This window comes from Gadus chalcogrammus, chromosome 9, assembly GCF_026213295.1.
Source record: "Gadus chalcogrammus isolate NIFS_2021 chromosome 9, NIFS_Gcha_1.0, whole genome shotgun sequence".
Taxonomy (NCBI): domain Eukaryota; kingdom Metazoa; phylum Chordata; class Actinopteri; order Gadiformes; family Gadidae; genus Gadus; species Gadus chalcogrammus.
This window is the reverse complement of record NC_079420.1, coordinates 7970519-7990518: the sequence shown is the minus strand read 5'-3', so window position 1 is coordinate 7990518 and position 20000 is coordinate 7970519. Positions and strand designations below refer to the sequence as shown.

At 48.2% G+C, this 20000-nt stretch overlaps 1 protein-coding gene across 2 annotated transcripts in view; it reads right to left on the bottom strand.

Moving 5' to 3' along the window:
* The window catches only part of reln (reelin), a 106202-nt gene that overhangs the window by 30554 nt on the left and 55648 nt on the right, over positions 1-20000 (bottom strand). For both annotated transcript variants that reach the window (XM_056598412.1, XM_056598413.1), the window contains exons 5-25: positions 18128-18160; positions 17929-18007; positions 17715-17811; positions 16831-16882; positions 15190-15298; positions 14623-14863; positions 13531-13676; positions 12117-12268; positions 11824-11939; positions 10998-11206; positions 9831-9959; positions 9132-9241; positions 8501-8567; positions 7820-8053; positions 5719-5880; positions 3717-3953; positions 3270-3462; positions 2313-2425; positions 966-1103; positions 459-645; positions 6-211 (exon numbers count right to left, since the gene is read on the bottom strand). In XM_056598412.1, the coding sequence (XP_056454387.1) occupies positions 6-211; positions 459-645; positions 966-1103; positions 2313-2425; positions 3270-3462; positions 3717-3953; positions 5719-5880; positions 7820-8053; positions 8501-8567; positions 9132-9241; positions 9831-9959; positions 10998-11206; positions 11824-11939; positions 12117-12268; positions 13531-13676; positions 14623-14863; positions 15190-15298; positions 16831-16882; positions 17715-17811; positions 17929-18007; positions 18128-18160 (3010 nt within the window). The remainder of the gene's footprint in view (positions 1-5; positions 212-458; positions 646-965; positions 1104-2312; positions 2426-3269; positions 3463-3716; positions 3954-5718; positions 5881-7819; positions 8054-8500; positions 8568-9131; positions 9242-9830; positions 9960-10997; positions 11207-11823; positions 11940-12116; positions 12269-13530; positions 13677-14622; positions 14864-15189; positions 15299-16830; positions 16883-17714; positions 17812-17928; positions 18008-18127; positions 18161-20000) is intronic.

Below are 20000 nucleotides of genomic sequence, written 5' to 3'. Positions count from 1 at the left end.
AGTACCGTGGCTTGGTGAAGTCAGTGAAGTACATCTCGGCGATGAGGCCCCAGCTGATGCCGCCGTCGTTGCTGTACTGCAGCAGCACCCCTTCCTCCCGGCTGTCCGCCTGGTTACACTCCGCCCAGTCTCCGCCCACTCGCAGGTAGAACTGCACAAACTCCGCCCACTCCGTGTCCAAGTCCCAGCTCACCAGCTGCCTCAGCCCAGCCTGGAGTCACACGCGTACACACACACACATACACACACACACACACACACACACACACACACACACACACACACACACACACACACACACACACACACACACACACACACACACACACACACACACACACACACACACACACACACACACACACACATATAGTATTGTAAGTAATGTGCCTCAAGAGTGAAGTTCCTTAAGTTAGTGTTATTTATATATTTTTGGTGTGTTTGTGTGCAGATCTCACCTTGCTGAAGTACAGGGAGGAACCGGAGGAGACCACCCCGCAGCCCATGTCCGGGGTCACCACCTCTCCACCGATCACTTCCTGCCACGTGGCGAGCAGTGCATCCTGGGACTCGAAGTCCGAGAGCACGCTGGAGGAGAGCGGGATGTAGGGCTGGCAGTCGGTCCCTGAGAAGCCGTCATCACACCTGCGGGAGAGAATATGGGTCGTTGACATCCCCTCCAGAGAATGAGTGTGTATGTGTGTGTGTACGTTTGCGTAGCGATGAGCGACAGAGAATGTGTGTGTGTTTGGGTATTTGTGCATAGGTTTGTGTGGTTGTGTGTTTGTGTGTGTGTGCGTGTGCCATTGTTTGTTTGTTTGTGTGGGGGTTTATGCATGGTTGTGTCATTGTGTCTGGTGTTTGTTTGTGTGCATGTGTGTGTGTGTGTGTGTGTGTGTGTGTGTGTGTGTGTGTGTGTGTGTGTGTGCGTGTGTGCGTGTGTGTGTGTATGTGTGTGTACTGACCTGCAGTGTCCGTGATCACACCAGCCGTGTCCGTGGCACATGCTGGGGCACTGCTGGCCGATGTAGATGTCATCCAGGGCCCACTCGTCCTGCTCCCCGTAGTAGTTCTGAATCCAGCGGAACCGCGTGGCACTAGACCTGCACACACACACACACACACACACACACACACACACACACACACACACGCACACGCACACGCACGCACACACACACACACACACACACACACACACACACAGACACACAACCACACACACACACACACACACACACACACACACACACACACACACACACACACACACAGACACACACACAACCACACACACACACACACACACACACACACACACACACACACACACACACACACACACACACACACACACACACACACACACACACACACACACACAAAAACACACCGGCATTAAAGTTTGTCAACACTTCTTTATCGAAAATCCATCCATGAATCTCCAAAGAGACGCTGCATTTTATAACACTCTCTCCAATCCTAAAACATATATTGATCTGCACAAACAGTACGTATTACCCACGGAGGCCAAAATCATTTTTATTATTACAAGCCTCGTTTGTTTTCCATTGTTTCCATGGTTATTTATGTGTGAGCATATGGGCATTCCTGCTTAATGCTTGAGTATTCAGCGCGTGCCATTGCATGTAAAGTGATTACAAACAGGCTGTAGAGAGCTGTAGACGGGGTGCACAGGGAGAGATATGGCGGGGGCTCTGGTTTGGGGTCACACTGATCCAACGACCGTGGTGACCTGGATCAGGTCTGGATCAACCGGGGGGCCCCCATGAATGCTTCAGCTTTACAGTTTATCGCCCTGACCCTCTGACCTCAGGGAATGAGATCAGAGCAGCTTCAGTGAGGAGCCCAGGGGGGAGAGGGATTGATTGGAAGAGAGGTTGTGATGCCCTTTGTGGTGAGTATTTCATCAATCTTGATGTATGTTGTGATGTTTAAAATTGACTGACTGCCTTACATTAAATATTCTTTTCTGCAATCTCCATCAACTTTATGCTGTGAATTTCGTAAATGGGTATTCTGTCATTTTGTACAATTTGTTGAACTATTTTAGTAAAAAGTAAGTTAGTATTTTAAAAGCATCTTACAATACCACGAGTGCATACTTTCTGAGCACCGCTGGCCCCTGTGGGAATCGAAGCCCTAACGCTTGCAGTGTTTTAAGGCAATGCTTAACAAATGGGGCCTGAAAGCACTGCAACTCCATTACTATAAACTCGACAAACAACAACAAAACAGCATAGCAACGTCCCTTATTTGGTCCTCACATGGTGGCGGTGTGTTGTACTCACCAGGTCTTCTGGGGCAGGGGCAGGGTGATGCGTCTCCAGTCTCTGAACTCAGAGGGGTGGTATACACTGGGGGATGTGAACTCAGAGCAGCTGGGCATCCCTGGTAGGCAGGCCTGGGTGGGGGACAACGCCATTGTAAATATACACTGACTGGTCAGATTGCTTCTTGCTATTGGTTTCATTCTTAAAAGTGGGGCAGATTTAGAAAATGTAAATTTTTTTAGGATTTGGTTAAATACTCATCAGACGATGTTGTGTAAGGATACTTCAGGATAAAGGATCTATTTCTTGCCCAGAATGACAAGAAAGATTGCTATTCTTCAACAACAGCTGTCAGTCTGTATTACACAATGCAATGGCTGACAGTTAATTGACAGAAAGTAACATTCTTTCACTACATAACTTATGTTTACACACAGTTTCACTTACACACAGATGAATATGGATAACCCTAATCTCCCGAAAGAAAGTACAACTAAACATTTGCAGAGTTTTGTAACTCTTGTATTGTTACGAGCTTCAAGTGTCAAAGAAAATCAGATTTTTGCACACATTCTGGGATTTGCCACGGCAGTTAATGAGGATTCATTAAGACCTATTCATTCCCAAAGGCAATAAAGATCTTGACGGTAGCTTGGGGTGTGCTATGAATATTTATAAGCCAATTGTCATCACTGAAAATCTTTGTTGAATCATGGGAAGCCTGCCGATCCCTGCTGATTCAAGTATTACACGGTACTTTGCTAATGTTCCAGAAAAAAAACCTGAAACAAAGTGGCCCATTTGAAGACTCAAATTATCAAGACATTATCACTGTGGCTATAATGAATAAATCAATATTCATGCTCGTGAATAAATGTTACTGACTTCTGCAAGTTTGCCTCTTTTTAACTTTCCTCTTCACCTAACCACCTTGAGACTGGGAGCCAATGAGATAAAAGGGTTGTGTTTCCTCACCTCCTTGACCAGGTGCCAGGTAAGGCCGTGGTTGGTGGAGAACTCCAGGCGGACCTGGGTGTCGATGTGGGGGGAGGGCTGGCGGCCGCAGCCCATCACCAGGGAGAACTGCAGGCTGTAGGACGCTCCGATCTGCATGGACTGGGTCTCCACGTAGCGCAGGCTGGAGCCCGGGCTGGGCTCTCCAGAGAAACTGTTGAGTACAGCAAAACGTAGAGAAAACGAATTAAAATTGCACTATTTAATTAAACTTAACATACCAATTGAACTGGCAAATGTTCCATTGATGAGATAAGTAAAGGTATTTAGAAAAAAAAAGTATTTAACAATTTAAATTGAACAACTTAAAAGAAAAAAGAAAAAAAGAATGCTTTTAAAGGTTTTTGAATTAGTTTATGTATATAAATGAATGAAACCGCCCCTAAGACCCTTGGTGCGTAGCGGTACCTGAGCGTCCAGTCGTGCTGGCAGTAGGGCTGCACGTGGCCCAGGTAGAAGCCCAGGCTCTGGGTGACGTCCAGCACGTTGCTGAAGTCCAGGCTGATGGTGTTGAACAGCACCGAGGTCATGCTGATCTCGTCCAGAGCCCACACGTCCACCCCGCGCCCCGAGTGGTATGGCTGCCACCAGCGGAACTGCACCCCAAACTTACGGGCCCCCGCGGGCAGCTCCACTGACACGATTCTGGTTAAACGAGGAAAACAGAATGTATGTGGACCTGCAATCACAACTAGGGCATTCAGCAGACGCTTTTATCAATGGCGACATACAACGGTCCATACACACATTCACACACCGCCAGCAGAGTCTACCGCGCAGGGCGACAGCCAGCTCGTCAGGAGCAGTTAGGGTTAGGTGTCTTGCTCAAGGACACCTCGACACTCAGCTAGGAGGAGCTGGGGATCGAACTAGCATTCGTTACAAGCACATGTTTTTGTTTTGCCCACATTGCTTCTATTGCACTTTTATACTTCCTCGATGGGCATTTAGTTTGTTTGTTTTTTCTCGCCTAGTTGAGGGCTTGAGAGTGAGGCTGAGCACTAGTTACAGTGTTGGCTGAGTTATATATAACGTGGCCCTGTGAAGTTATTTGACATCACTGAAGAAGGTCTTCATTACTGAAGTGCAAATGGGTGGCAGGTGAAGGAGCGGCTGGAAAGAGGTCAGGTGTGAACGGTGTCAGCTGTGTCGGCGACCGGACCAGCTGGGCTGAGTCACAGAGGTCCACACTGAGGTACTGAGTCAGGAACTGACGTTCCTCTGAGCAACACATTAAATCTGCTGTTTGCTCACATTCTCCACTTGGTAAACATGGTACCAAGCAATCCAGGCCATAGTCCCAGAAAAGCGTTTATTTTTTGAGTCGTATTTGAAGCGATGGCAAAGATACAGCCGTGCTACATTCACACACTACCGTGGGTTTTGCTACGTTGAAACCATGCTATTTAAGTTATTCAAGAGGAAATTTGGGTGTCCTGAAGGAGGAATTGCACAGTAACTGGGGCATCCAGACCACTGCATCACTGCTACTATAGACTTTCCTCTACAGAAGGACTTAGGAAACAGGACTTCACCACGGAGCGTGACCCAAGCATCACGCAGATACCAGGGGTTAGCGGGTTGCAGTCCTAACCCTCCCAGAGAGGCTGCTGTTTAGTGTGAGCCTGGATCCCCTTTGTCTTCATTACGCATAATAAAGACAGTAACTGATGCCATGGCTGCCCCCAGGACACACCTCCAGCAGGCCATTAGCGGCGCAAATGTGTGCGTTAATGGACTTATTGTGTCTCCGTGGGGTCATGGAACAATGGGCACGTGAGTCCCAGCACGCACGCACGCACACACACACCCTCAATTTCATGTAAGCAATGCAAGCACACACACACACTAGCAGCAAGCACACACACACACACACACACACACACACACACACACACACACACACACACACACACACACACACACACACACACACACACACACACACACACACACACACAGACAAACACAAATATACATTCAAGCGTACATGGACACACAGGCACATATGCAACCAATGCAGGGGCACACACACACACACACACACACACACACACACACACACACACACACACACACACACACACACACACACACACACACACACACACACACACACACACACACACACCACACACACACACACACACACACAGCATACAATAGAGCGCATCTGGATAGACGGGCAAATATGCAAGCAAAACAGGGGCACACACACACACACACACACACACACACACACACACACACACACACACACACGCACACACACACACACACACACACACACACACACACACACACACACACACACAGACACACCATTCATTAGAGTGTATCTTGACACACTGGACACATTTCCAGACACCCCAGTGTAGGGACACACACACACACACAGAGTCCCCATTACCTGGGCTCATGGAAGCCCTTGTAGGCGTAGTGCTGAAGGAGGGTCCAGGTGATGCCGTTGTCGGAGGAGAAGTGCAGCAGTACCCCCTCCCCCGGCTGGTCCGGGGCGGGACACGAGCTCAGGGTGCTGCGACTGCCCAGCCGCAGGGTGAACTGCAGGTATCTGAGGGGCAGAGAGAGAGAGAGAGAGAGAGAGAGAGATAGAGAGAGAGAGAGAGAGAGAGAGAGAGAGAGAGAGAGAGAGAGAGGGGTCAGAGGCAGGTAGAGGGAGCAGAAATAAACAGGGAAGGAATGAGAGAGAGAGAGAGAGAGAGAGAGAGAGAGAGAGAGAGAGAGAGAGAGAGAGAGAGAGAGAGAGAGAGAGAGGTCAGAGGCAGGACGAGGGAGCAGAAATAAACAGGGAAGGAATGAGAGCTCCATGTTAAATCCAACACCCCGGAGAGAGAGAGAGAGAGAGAGAGAGAGAGAGAGAGAGAGAGAGAGAGAGAGAGAGAGAGAGAGAGAGAGAGAGAGAGAGAGTGAGAGTGAGACTGAGATAGTAAGACATTGAGGGAGAGAGATGGAGACAGGCCAGATCTGGAGGTAGATAAACAGGCGGTCAGGCAGCAAGGTGAGTTGGCACGGCGGTGGCAAGATGATCGATGGTGATTAAACGAATGGGGTCAAAGTTAGAGGCGTGGGGTTGGAGGCAGAGCCAGAGAGAGATAGGGAGAGATTGGGTATGCACGGTGGAAGGATGGCACGCGCATGCATACACTCATGTATAAATACGCAGCCCGCTAAAGTTTGTACACTGACTCCCATGTGATTGCATACATTTCTGCTGACATCGAAACATCATTTTGACTAATAGAATATTCAGAGCCGTTTTCATCTCTGCCTGTTTGTCCCTCGGCCAGCCCGCCTCACTCTCTCTCTCTCTTCCTCCATCTCTTCCTCTCTCTCTCTCTTCCTCCGTCCCCCCCCCCCTCTCTCTCTCTCTCTCTTCCTCCGTCCCTCCCCCTCGCTCTCTCGCTCTCTCTCTCCCACTCTCTCTCTCCTTCACTCTCTCTTTCCCTCTCGTTCTGTCCTTGGCTCTGCCTGGTTTTCATTAGCACTGCAGTTTCCTCTCCAGGACAGCTGTTCACTCAATCAGACGGGAAGCTGGCGTTAAATATGCCCATCAGGTGGCACCCAGAGTGCCGCAACAGGCCTAATCCATCCAGCACAGATGCCTGTGTCTAACTTTGTCACTCTGTCTCTGTCTTCCCTCTCTCGTTCTCTCCCTCACTATCTCTATCTCTCGCTTATATTCTCCTGTCACTTCGTCTCTCACACCCTTCCCTCCCTCCCATCACCACCCCCCCCCCCCCCCCCCTCCCCCCCTCCCTTGCAATCACAATCCATCTCCCAGCCCGGAACAGGGGAGTAGAGGTCTGAGCTGTTGATGGACGGGAGCAGAGAGGTGACGAGGTTGTGGAAACAACGACGGTGTCTGTCACGTCCCGTAGACAGACTCTCTGTCCGCGGAACCAAGGAACCCTATCGGTACGCCTACTTTAAAATTGTATCCGATTACTGTTAAGGGAATATAAATGACGTTACCCAAATATAATGGACAGGATCTATATACCCTGCGGCCCGACTTAGAGAGATATCAGCATTTAAAGGTGATCATATCTGTGGTGAACCATGGTGAGCGTCACGGTCATGAGATTATCCCCATGAGATTATTCAAAGATACTAAACGAGCATCCTGGCATGAGTGTGCAGGGACAACCTTACCCCAAGGTTAGGGTGCCCCTTACCCTAAACTAACCCCAGTGGATCCAATGATAATGTTAGAAAACCTCAAAATTACTGCTAATATAGCTAAGTGCCATGCTTATTGTTAAAATAGGTATATTTTACATACATTATTTGTGTTAATATGCTTTATATGTTTTTCAATATTTCAAATAGGAATACCTTGCCAATTTTATTTCTATCCTCTATTTTGTATTATTATTATTCTCTCTTCAGAGCCATGGGGATAGCAACAACCATCCTTGGGATTAAAAGTACTCTGATCTCTGAGTCAAACCCTGCTGACGTGGATGATGTGTGGCCCGGTCTCACTCTACCTGGCCTGGGAGCTGTCCAGGGGGGAGGTAACCAGGTGTCTCCGGCTGTCCCGGTTGAAGACCAAGGCCTTGCCACTGGCCAGCACCCCGCAGCCGAAGCTGACCTCCGCCCCCCTCAGGGAGGAGAAGCTGTGGTAGGAGGAGAGGCGCGGGCTGGAGAAGCCCTCCGACAGGAAGGCCGGGAAGGTCTGGGAGGCCAGCTCACACGCCGGGCCGCTGAACCCGGGGTCACATCTGGAGGAGGAGGGGCCCAGGAAGAGGAGGAGTTAACATTAGGAGGGTGAATCACCATGGGAGGGAGGGGTACAGGAAGAGGAGGTTAACATAGGGGGAAGGGGTACAGGAAGAGGAGGGGTTAACATAGGGGGGAGGAGTCAGCATAGGAGGGAGGGGTACAGGGAGAGGAGGAGTCAACATAAGGGGGTCAGGAAGAGGTGGAGTTAACATAGGGTGAGGGGTACGAAGAGAAGAGAAGACAATAGAATTAGAAAACGAGTTTGTAAGATAAACCCCAGAAAATAAAAAGCAATAAGGAACTAACGGCAAGAAGGGAGGGGGAAATATTGAGGGTTAGTAAGAAGGAAGATGTTTGGAATACTAATACAATAATATCTAATTAATCATAACCATCATACAGTATGGTGATAACTGGATCAGCAGGAGGTCATGTTGGATACTTACTTGCAGCCTGTGCGGGAGCAGTGTCCTCTTCCAGAGCAGAACCGGAGACATGCTGGGCCGATATACACTAGAGAGAAGCACAAGATGCTCACATTAACGACTACAGTGAAAGAAGCTACAGTACATTGTGTACCAGGTCATCAGACATGAACATCAAACAAACCTGACCGTCAAGAGATGACAAACTGAAGGATATGAGCCGACTCGTGAATGACATTTTACGTTTCAGATTTCAAATAGTTTTGGTCTATGTTTCATTTATTGTAACAGCAAAATAATTCTGTGTTTCTGATGTCATGTCTATGAACCCTTGATGCTGAAAGGTCAATAAATTAAACAAAACAGATCTTTACAACATAAACCAAATACTTAAACCAAAGACTCTACAGTAGCACCATACTATTTAAGTATTTTAAGATTTATAAGATTCAAACCAACATATATGCATTTTTTTAATTACATTCAACTACTATTGAATATACCTATTAAGTCCAAAATGAGTTAAGATGCCTACGGCTAGGCTGTGGACATCAGGGGATCCAACCCAGGTCCCTACACTCATACCACCTGACTACCCTTCCCTCACAGACCAGCACCTAGAATATGTAACATAGAATGGTTCTGCACCCACCGTTGTCTATGGCCCACATGCTGCCCAGCCCCAGGCCAGATTGTCTCCAGCGGAACTGAGAGCTCTCCGTCAGAGCAGCGTTAGGCAGCGGGATGGAGATACGGGTCCAGCTGAGGACACACACACACACACACACACACACACACACACACACACACACACACACACACACACACACACACACACACACTCACACACACACACACACACAAACACACACACATGCAAGAGTGCACACACACAAATACACAAACACACATAAACACACACACACAAGTGCAGGCGTGCACAAACACACACACACAAACACAAAAACACACACACACATGCACACACACACAAACACACACATGCAAGCGTGCATGCACACACACACACACACACACACACACACACACACACACACACACACACACACACACACACACACACACACACACAAACATTTAAGCATGCACACATACAAACACACACACGCAGACACCCACACACCCACACACACACACACACAAACCATTGTGTCTGTCAGTTTTGACCATACATGTCGACATTTGCTATTGTACTCAGGTTGATCACAAGCAGATTGACCAGAGGAATTATAAGCAGAAAGATTTGGAGATTTGGAGAGAGGCTTGCACACATTCCATTGCCTGGAACGTGGTTTTCCAGAGCTAGACGGAGGCGTATGTCCACACATACCCGCTGTAGTTATCTGAGGAGTACACGGTGCTGTGGGGCAGGTGCGGCCCGGCGCACAGCTCTGGCAGACACTCTGTGTGGAGCAGGGACCAGGACCGGCCGTGGTTGGTGGAGAACTCTAGGCTGACACTGAGCAGGGAGGGGGAAGGAGAAGAAGTAGATTGATGATGTTAATCTATTTTTTAAATTTGAATTGCTTGAATGGATATTTCACAGTACAGTGGATGTATCATCTCAGTTTACAATCGGCGTTCAGTGTATTTTAAACCTCTTTGCGGTTTCTTTCTCTGCTTTACTCACGCACAGCATATATTCATTACCCTTGTGAAGCATATTACTTTTAGTATTCAGAACAGTCTGGTATTAAATCACCACTATTCCTTCTCTGAGCTGTCAAATAACACTAAACAAGGGATTACTAAAAATACTATAAAATCCCACTTACAATGATGAAGTATTTTCCAAACTCTTTTCTCCTACTTGAACGGGTCTATAATGGATATTTAATATTACCGTTAGAATCAACAATTGGTGGAAAGTGTATTGACATTTGAGACTTTATCGATATTCATATCCTATTACAGTGAGCTCTTCTATAGCGTACACAGACACAAACACATTGATATCTTTCTACAGTATATCGCTTTGAGCTGTCAGAATCCAAACCTCACTGCCTAAATCACAACTATCCTTTGACTGATCTGTCAGCTAACACCAAACGAGATTCATTCATTGTTATCCATTTATCTAATCTCTACATCGGATGCATTGATCTTCAAATCCTTCCTTTGAGCCTTAATTGACATGCATCAAACTTTTTCTTAGTAAAGAGACTTGGAATCAACTTTTTGAGCTCGGTTTGTTGACCTTTTAAACTGTATTGATGATTCATATCTCTTCAATTTATGAGCATAAGCATTAGCTAGCAAGTATTAATGCTTGGCACTTGTTTCTATGGAAATCCTTAGTGTACTGACAGCGATATATTGTTGTTTCTCTTTCCTTTGACAAATGTACTTATTGTAAGTTGCTTTGGATAAAAGCGTCCAGTCAAAGCCCTAAATGTTAACGTAAATGTAAAGCATAAACACACATTCCACAGCACAGTGTGAGGTTCGGGTTTCGCGTTAGCATTGCGCGTGTGTTAGTGAAGGCCGGGGGCCCCACCTGTTGGCGGGCTGGTAGGAGCCGCAGCCCAGGTTGATGGAGAACTGCGCCACGTGGGTGTTGGTACCGGGCAGCACCGGCAGCAGCTGCATGAAGTCCAGCGCCCACACGTGGCGGTGGAGGCCCCCGTGGGTCCGCTGCTCCAGGCAGAACTGGGTGACGGGGGTCTGGAGCTCAGTGGGCAGCCCCACCGAGACCAACCCGGGGGTCTGGGTGGAGGGGAGAGGGGAGTGTGGTTAAATGTCCGCTCGGGGATAAGGGTGTGCTTAGTGTGATAGTGTTCAGTGTGAGAATGTGAAGGTGAAAATGTTTGTGTGTATGCGTGTGTATACTTTAAGGTTTGCTATGATAAATCTTAAGTCTTTTGTGTGTCTGCATATTTCTGTGTTTTTATTGACAAGATGTGTGTGTATATGTGTGTGTGTGTGTGTGTGTGTGTGTGTGTGTGTGTGTGTGTGTGTGTGTGTGTGTGTGTGTGTGTGTGTGTGTGTGTGTGTAAGAATATATGAGTGTCTGTGTGTGTGTGTGTGCTTGTGTGTGTGTGTTTGTGTGCGTGTGTGTGAATGGAACAGTATACGTGTGTGTTTGTGTGTGCGTGCGTGTTTCTGCCTTTGTGTGTTGAACAGTACAAGAGTGTGTGTGTGTGTGTGTGTGTGTGTGTGTGTGTGTGTGTGTGTGTGTGTGTGTGTGTGTGTGTGTGTGTGTGTGTGTGTGTGTGTGTGTGTGTGTGTTTGTGTGTGTGTGTGTGTGTGTGTGTGTGTGTGTGTGTGTGTGTGTGTGTGTGTGTGTGTGTGTGTGCGTGTGTGTGTGTGTGTGTGTGTCTCACCCTGTAGGAGGAGTATGGCAGGGTGTCCAGCACCACTTGTTCCCTCCTCCCCTCAGACCGTCCAAACAGGACCACGTTGTTCTCATGGGACTCCCCCGGATCGCATTCCCCTCCGCCTGCACACAAACACACCTCAGCACCACCGCCCTGCCTTGCTCAGAGGGCATGGAAGGACAGCCATTTTGATTCACTTTGATAAAACTTGGAAATCGAAAAAAAAAGAACTGAGATCTTCCAGACTTGTAAGCATTTGCGGATCCGACCTATATAGCGGACCACACCCAGTCGCGTACCCATGGTGAAGTGGAAGCGGAGGTTTCCGTAGGCGGTGGTGTCCAGGTACGGCGTGCAGACCCTCCTCCGTCCCTCCTGGTCGAACACCATCGCCGAGCCCGACTCGATCTCGCCACAGTGGGTGCCGTAGCTCGCCCCCTCGATGTCCCAGCTGCATGGGGTTAACAACAGTTTAGCCCTGCTCTGCTCTCTACTGGAGGGAGAGGCTTTGTTCATGTGGGAGGCTGGGTGTGTAGCTTATTAGGGGACAGGGATATCACACAGGACAGCTGAATCAGGAGTCATGAGTAAGGAATGTGGACCCATATGATAGGATAAGAACTCTGATAACATTTTAGCTTGATTATCATAAAAATCTCCACCCCAATAGCACTACAATTTATACAAAGTATTCAAGTTGGTACACAAACATACATACATCCACCCCCTCCTGTCTACACCATTTGTAAAAACGTGTGCATACACATACACACCCACACTGAAAAATACCCACTGAAACACAAACAACCCCCCCAAAAACACACCCAGGTGGCGGGCTAAAATAGCACCGAGACAGGACGTACACACACAGGGCCCACACAGGAAAACATCCTTCCACCGAGCGGCGAGGGGATCCTCATTAACACTGACAGCAGATAACTCAGTGTGTCAAGCGCATCCTGTGGTCCTCACCCACCACCAACAGCAACACCACCCCCAACACCACCCAACACCCCTGTCTGCCCCTGCTCCCGAAGCCCGACCAGCCTCTCTTGTCACACGGCAGTTCTGGCCTGTTGCTGTCACAGTCAGTGCCGGGCTGAGGTGACACCTGGTGGACTGCAGACTCTGCATGTCTCCCGTCCACCTGTCAGGAATCTACTACAGCCTAATGGGCTGGCTGCTGAAACGGAGCCAGCATCGGTGCAACGGCTCCCAGAATGCACCAGTGCTGCCGGTGCTGTAGTGAACGTTTCAGGAGTTAAGGGGGTATGTAGTGGGACACCTGTTGGAGTTATATATAAGGCCTCATTAAATGCGTCTTGATGGTGGTACTGTGGTTGACCCCCTTTCCCTTTCCCACGCTTTTGAAGGATTTTAACAATTTCTTGTTCCTTGACAGTTTGGAGAATCCAATGGATTGTGTGCGTTTCGGAGATTTTTAATGGTGCGTGTGTTTTTTGTGTGTGTGCGTGTCCTGTGCCCAACAGATACAGAGGTGTCTCTGAAGGCAGGGGTTTCACCTGTGTCTTTTCCCAAGCAACATTTGATCCTTTGTCACAAAGACATACCATAACATACACACCAACAGACACACCAAGATTCTCACAGAATATCATGCATCCATGTCAAATGGTTCCAACACACGTACACTTACTCATACAGATACTGCATTAGAATCTGTAGATCATATATGAGGCAAGCTTGACTTACTTTGAGGGTGCGCTCTCAAAGTCTTCCTCCCAGTAGCTCCGCCCCTCCTCGCGGTGCAGGTCGATGTCTCTGGTGGACGCAAAGGTGTGGCCCACCCCCTCGCCTCCATGGAAATACAGGGCGTTGCCCTCTGACTGACAGGAGTGCTGTCCAATGAGGAGACATCAATTGCTATGGTTAATAAACACTTTTCTTATTGACCCCAATACCACTTTATGATTCCAGACCGTAGCATCCAGCTGTGATCGTTGTTGCTTGAGTAACACATGGACGTTTTGCATTTATATGGTGCATTTATTAAGTGCATTCATAAAGGGATTTTGTAACCTCTGGCCTCATAGCGCTTTGCAATCAGTGCCCCATGATTGTAAAGCCATTCATTCATTAATTCATTCATACATACATTCATACGTTTGTGTCGGCCATGCTCGCAGGGTTGCCAGAGACCCTGCGTTACTTCCCGAGCTGCTGTTGACACGGCAACAGCGGAACGACAATATCATTTATTGTGGCAGTGTGTGTGTGGATGACGGCTCGTCTAAGCACACCTGTTGCACATTGAGCTATCATGTCCACAGGTTAAGCCAGTCATCTCCACACACACTCCAGGTTGATCTTTGACACGGCAACATGGAGCACCAGGCCATGTTTCATGATGCCCATTAAACCAGCGTCCAACACCATCACCCTGTGTCCTTGTGTTCGGAGTAGCCCAGTGAAAGTCACCGAGGTGGAGTGTCGCAATGGACCTTGCACTGTTATAAATACATCCGATGGATCTCATGTGTACAACGGGCCATCCTGTGTGTCCAACAGTATCACACAGGTACATGTATATACACGCCCTGGTGGGCGGCAGTAGCTCAGGGGGTAGAGCGGGAGTGTCGAGGTGTCCCTGAGCAACACGCCGCACCCTCACTGCTCCCGACGAGCTGGCAGTCGCCCTGCGTGGTTGACTCCGCCGTCGGTGTGTGAGTATGTGAATGAATGGTTGTAAGTCGCTTTGCATGAAAGCGTCAGCAAAATCCCCTCAATGTAATGCTCGGGTGAATGAAACCCAGGTCAGCGAGGTGGGGGGGAGGGGACGGGCACCTTGACGGTGGCTCCGGGGAAGAAGAGCCAGTTGGCCGTGTCGGGGGGGTCCAGGTTGTCCTCCAGCAGAGGGGGGCGGTGGGCGGCGTTGACCAGAAGCACGTTGTCCAACCCCCAGCAGGACTCGTAGCCCTCGCCCCCCCGCGGAGCCCCCTGGGTCCAGCGGAGACGCACGCCGTCGGCCCGGCAACGGTGGGGGAGGGGCACTAGGTGCACCATGGTGCTGCTGTTGGTGGGTGAACTGCAGGGGGGGGGGGGGGGAGGAGGGCGGTTAGGAACGGTCGATGGGAGGCGGTTCAGAGAGAGGTTCGGAGGAATGAGGAGAGACGTGGAAGGGAAGGGATGGGATAGATCTTTAGGCCTTCTGGGGAATAAGAAACGTCTTACAGGGAGGAGAAACTGGAAGAGGTGGGACCAAGCAGAAGATGAGTAGATGAGGGAACTTTGAATGGAGATGAGGTGGACAGAGAATGAAACAAACAAAGAGGAAGGTGAAGAGATAAGGGAGCTTTGAATGGAGAGGAGGTTGAGCAAGAAGGAGACAGAGAAGGAGGGTCTGGGAGGCACCTGATGGTCTCCAGGGTGATCCACTCATCTGTGTCATTCCTGCTGCCGCTGAGGCTGTAGGACACCACGATGTTGGGGTCCGAGTAGCTGAAACGGCAGGAGCCAGAGCCTGCACAATACGCACACGTACACACACACACACACACACACACACACACACACACACACACACACACACACACACACACACACACACACACACACACACACACACACACACACACACACACACACACACACACACACACACACAGGCACAGACACACATATATACACATGAAGTGAATGCAAGTCAACACACAGAGCTCATCTCTGTCGTCTCTACCAGCCGAGTGTATTAACACCACTTTAAGCCCACTTTGAAGGCACCAGATGAAGGCTTAAGAGGGTGTCTGTCAGCATCACACACACGTAAACAAATAAACACCAACTCTCCATGGGCTTCAGCCAGTATGGAGAATGGTGTCTAAACGGTGTTACAGGAGAAGCAACTGCTCAGCAGCTCAACAGGCCAGAGGACTCAGTGGACGGCCAGCTGCGGTGAGGGTGTGAGGAGGGGCCTGAGATGACCGGGGGTTTACAGACGGCCTGAGCGTTGTTGATCAGGCCTATGGGTGTCAGTACGCATAAAGCACACCTCAGTTCCTTGGCAGTAACAGATTTCTTGCGGGGGGGGGTTGTATATTGCTAGTGTGAGTGTGTGTGTGTGTGTGTGTGTGTGTTTGAGTGCGTGCCTGTATTTAGGTATGTGTGTGTGTGTGTGTGTGTGTGTGTGTGTGTGTGTGTGTGTGTGTGTGTGTGTGTGTGTGTGTGTGTGTGTGTGTGTGTGTGTGTGTGTGTGTGTGTGTGTGTGTGTGTGTGTGTGTGTGTGTGTGTGTGTGTGTGTGTGTGTGTGTGTGTGTGTGTGTGTGTGTGTGTGTATTTTGTATGTATATGCGTGACTGTGTGTGTGTGTGTATGTTTGTGTGTGGCTGTATTTCTGCATTTATGAGTGTGAGAAAGAATATGTATGGAATCATCATGGGTATTATATTGCTCGTTTGTGTGTTTGCACCTGTAGTTTTTAGTGGTTGCGATGGGATTAAGGGAAGGTGGGGAGGTCAAACGTTCCCAATGGCTGAATCGCACTAGCCCCTATAACCACCCCCATCCCTGGCCTGGATCTCCTCTCACTACTACCCCCTGCCCCCCTGCCTGCACAATACATAGGAGCTGGGGATTGTCTCCCGCTGTGTGGTCCCCGAGTAATCCTCCAAACCTATAAATAAGCTGCACATGGGATCTGTCAGACAGAGAGTTGTGGAGAGAGGGGAACCCACAGCGAAAGGGTTTAATGAAATACATACTCAAAATACGATCTACAGGGACCTCACAAAATAAACGGAACAGACATGAAAAGCCCAGCTTTAAAGAGTGTTTTTGATGTCCTTCAGGATCACCATTAAATATGTACCGGTATGCCAGTTGGAGGAGAGGGGATACCTGAAGTGACTGATGGCTGTTTGGCCATTTGTCGGGCTGAGAGCCATCCTAACATGTGATGCTTGTGTCCCTGAACACAGCCCGGTGCCTGGCTTAAAGGATGTACACGATAGAGCTCATTGCGGTTGAGATGTATTGATTGCCGTTTCATGTACTTACCCAGGGCAAACTGCAGCACTGAGGCAGTGGTTGTGTTGAGGAGAACAGTGCTCTGTTGGGCACACAGGACAGAGTAACAGTCAGTACAATACAAGCAGTTGTTGGGGATTTAGCCTGAGTTTAATTTGAATTAAATTTCACCTTCTGATAATCCATAAGGAAATGATCATTCCATGCAGTTCTTTATCGAGGGTTTGTACAAAGTTGTTTTGCTGCATGGTTGTATGCTTAAGTGTGTATGCATTTCTGGGTACAAGTGTGTGCTTCCGTGTTCCATGTGTATGATTCTGTTGTGGGTGAAATGTGCATGTTTGTAACACTAACACATTCACATGGGTGGTGTGCTGACAGAGAAAGAGATCATTTCTCAAAGAGGTAAACAGACTCATTGGGCTATGATTTAATTGGGTTATGAGCCCTGCTCGGCTGCCTAGCGCTCTCTATATCTTTATATATGCCTCTCAGAATGAAACAATCGATTCCAACACAGCCCCATTAAAAATAGAACAGGCCGGTGATCAATCAGGTGATAAATCACGCTCTTCCTTAAACATACATTATTTATGAATCTCTGTGTGCGTGTGTGTTTCGCACAAAATCACAATTAAAGAAGTACAATCCCACAATTGTAATTAAGAATTGATACTGATATTCAATCAACGGCTTTGACACAAATGTGCTGCGGAAAATCCGCACACACGAGAGACTCGAGGAGAGTTATTACGGCTAAAAGCGCTATGCTGACGCTAAGTGGGGGGCTTTGGTCAGAGAGCAGCCCTGCTGAGGTGAGCGGTTGGCGGTCGGCGGTCGCACGCTCAAACGGGCGTGTACCGCGCGGCGGTCTCGGTGTGGTCGGGATTGGGGGGAGGGGGGGAAGACCTTACCAGCTCTCGTTCTCCGAAGGGCTCGCAGAAGGTCACCGCTCGGCCGTGCATGAGCACCCCGCAGTGCTCGCCCACTTCACAGCTGCTGCAGCCGGTCCTGGGAGACAACACAACACAGGGGCTACAGCGAGGAGTCGTGTGTGTGTGTTTCAGTGGTTCCACACCGTGAAACGGGGACTTGGTCATCGTGGTGGAAGTCGCTCTCGGTATCTACCAGATGCTGGTGTCAAGCTCTCCGTCCAGGTTGGAGTCAAAGTCGTCCCGCAGCACCGCGTGGTTCCCGTCGACGCCAGCTGTGCACACATACATAAACACTTCAGGCACGCTCAAAGTCTCTGAAAAATCTCTGATTGGATAAAAGCTCTCCGTGATTCACATTTTAAATGTTTATGCAGTCAATGAACAACACTTACAGAGACTTGGTCTTATTGGGGACTCAGTTGGGGCTGAAAAAGAAAGCGAAACCCAGAATGAACAACCATTTGATCAAGTGTTATTTTCTAATAACAGGAAATATGTGAAAACAATAACTAAGATTGAAAACTATACAAATAAATGAGGTAATGATTGTTGACCTGAATGCAATGACATCAGTAAGGCTCTGATTAAAACATACACTTATTACATTCAACTGCCAGTAGCGGCAATAGCAATGTTCAGCCTCCACATGCAGTACAGCGCACACTTTGTAAGCGCATGTCCTTTCAAGTGTAACTCCAGGCCAGTGACAGTCGAAACAGTCACTTCCTTCTCCCATCATCTCTAAAGTCCAACCAACTTCCTGTGAGTCTAGGGCCCATGGTGCAGCCCCCTTGCCCCAGATAGTGTCCAGTGTGATGTTCATTTATATCAGTAATGAAGGCCTTCCCCGGCCCGCGTTTAACGGTTCACTGCCAATTAACCGCCGTCCTCCCCGTAGGGCTCTGGCCAGGACCTTAATCTGTGGCCGCTGCCAGACCAACACACTGTAGCATCAGTCTCTCCCAGGGAACACACACACACACACACACACACACGTACACACACATCTCCCTGATTGGTCAGCAGGGGAAATCAGCGTCAGAGCGACAATGGATCAAAGGGTGTTTCCTAGTGAAAGTATCCCTTCTTTTAAATTAACCTCAGTTGGGAATTGCTTTAAAAGAAGACAGGTTACCTCAAACTTAATGAAAGTTATGCATGCAAGTGAGTTATTTTTTGGTCGATTGGTTGATGGCTACACCATGTGACCTTTCTGAAAAGGAATCTGGGTTAGGGTTAGAGCAGCAGGCATACAGTGAAACGTTAAGAACCGATCTCCGTCGAGCCAAGTCAGTTTGATAGATCATTGAAGATACACATCTGTTTGTTTTAAATGATAGGGTTGGACGTCAAAGGAAGGCTGGACACACAGGTCACACACTGTGCCCCTGAAGCAGAGAACACATGAGGTTTAACTTAACTGATCCATCCCCCCTAGGAAGACGACCTTATTGAGCCCTAGAATCTCCTATATAGAGTAGCACTTAATTTATCAAACATTACTAATCAAAACTTTAGCAGTTGGGGTTATGTTAATTAACCGAGACCCAATGTGATCTTTAAGCTGCTTTGCTCTCCGTTTACATTATCGTCCTCCAACTCATTTGGTGGCCTGGGTTTTAATGGCTCTACTAACTCTTACCCCGCTGCAATTGTATTGACCTCATTGTGATAGGGGCTGCCCTCTCTCTCCCCTTTGATCGTATGCTTGACACAGTCTCGACTAGGGCGTGCGTGGGTCGGCTGAAGTGAAGGATAATCTTTCACTGTGCACTCTATCCAGGATGAGCCTCCCCACCTGATAAGGCTACCGATAAGACAGAAGATTAATTCCAAAAAGTTGAACTCTTGGGTACTTTAATGATCTGACTTAAAAAACCTGCTTCTAAAAATCACCATTTAGTGTTAGGCTTGGCTTGAGGGGAGAAGTAGTCAAAAGAGAAGTAGTATCGTAAAATCCTAAATCAACCTAAATATACTGTATCCTATGCCAATGAAAACTTTGTTTTGCCACCGTTTGTTTAGACACAACATGATGACAACAGTTTTCTATCATAGATTACTAATCTATGACAAAAAAAACATAACTACGAGCATGATAAAGGAAATGTCTCTAGTCTTCCAAAATGGATGTGGTCATTGCAATGTACTATAGTACTATCGTTCTCCTCTTCTTTTTCCTGGCATTTGGATATTGGTTTAAAAGTGAAGTCAATGGCTTGAACTGGTTCAAAATTCTGTTACATAAACGGTTAAGTTTTAGGA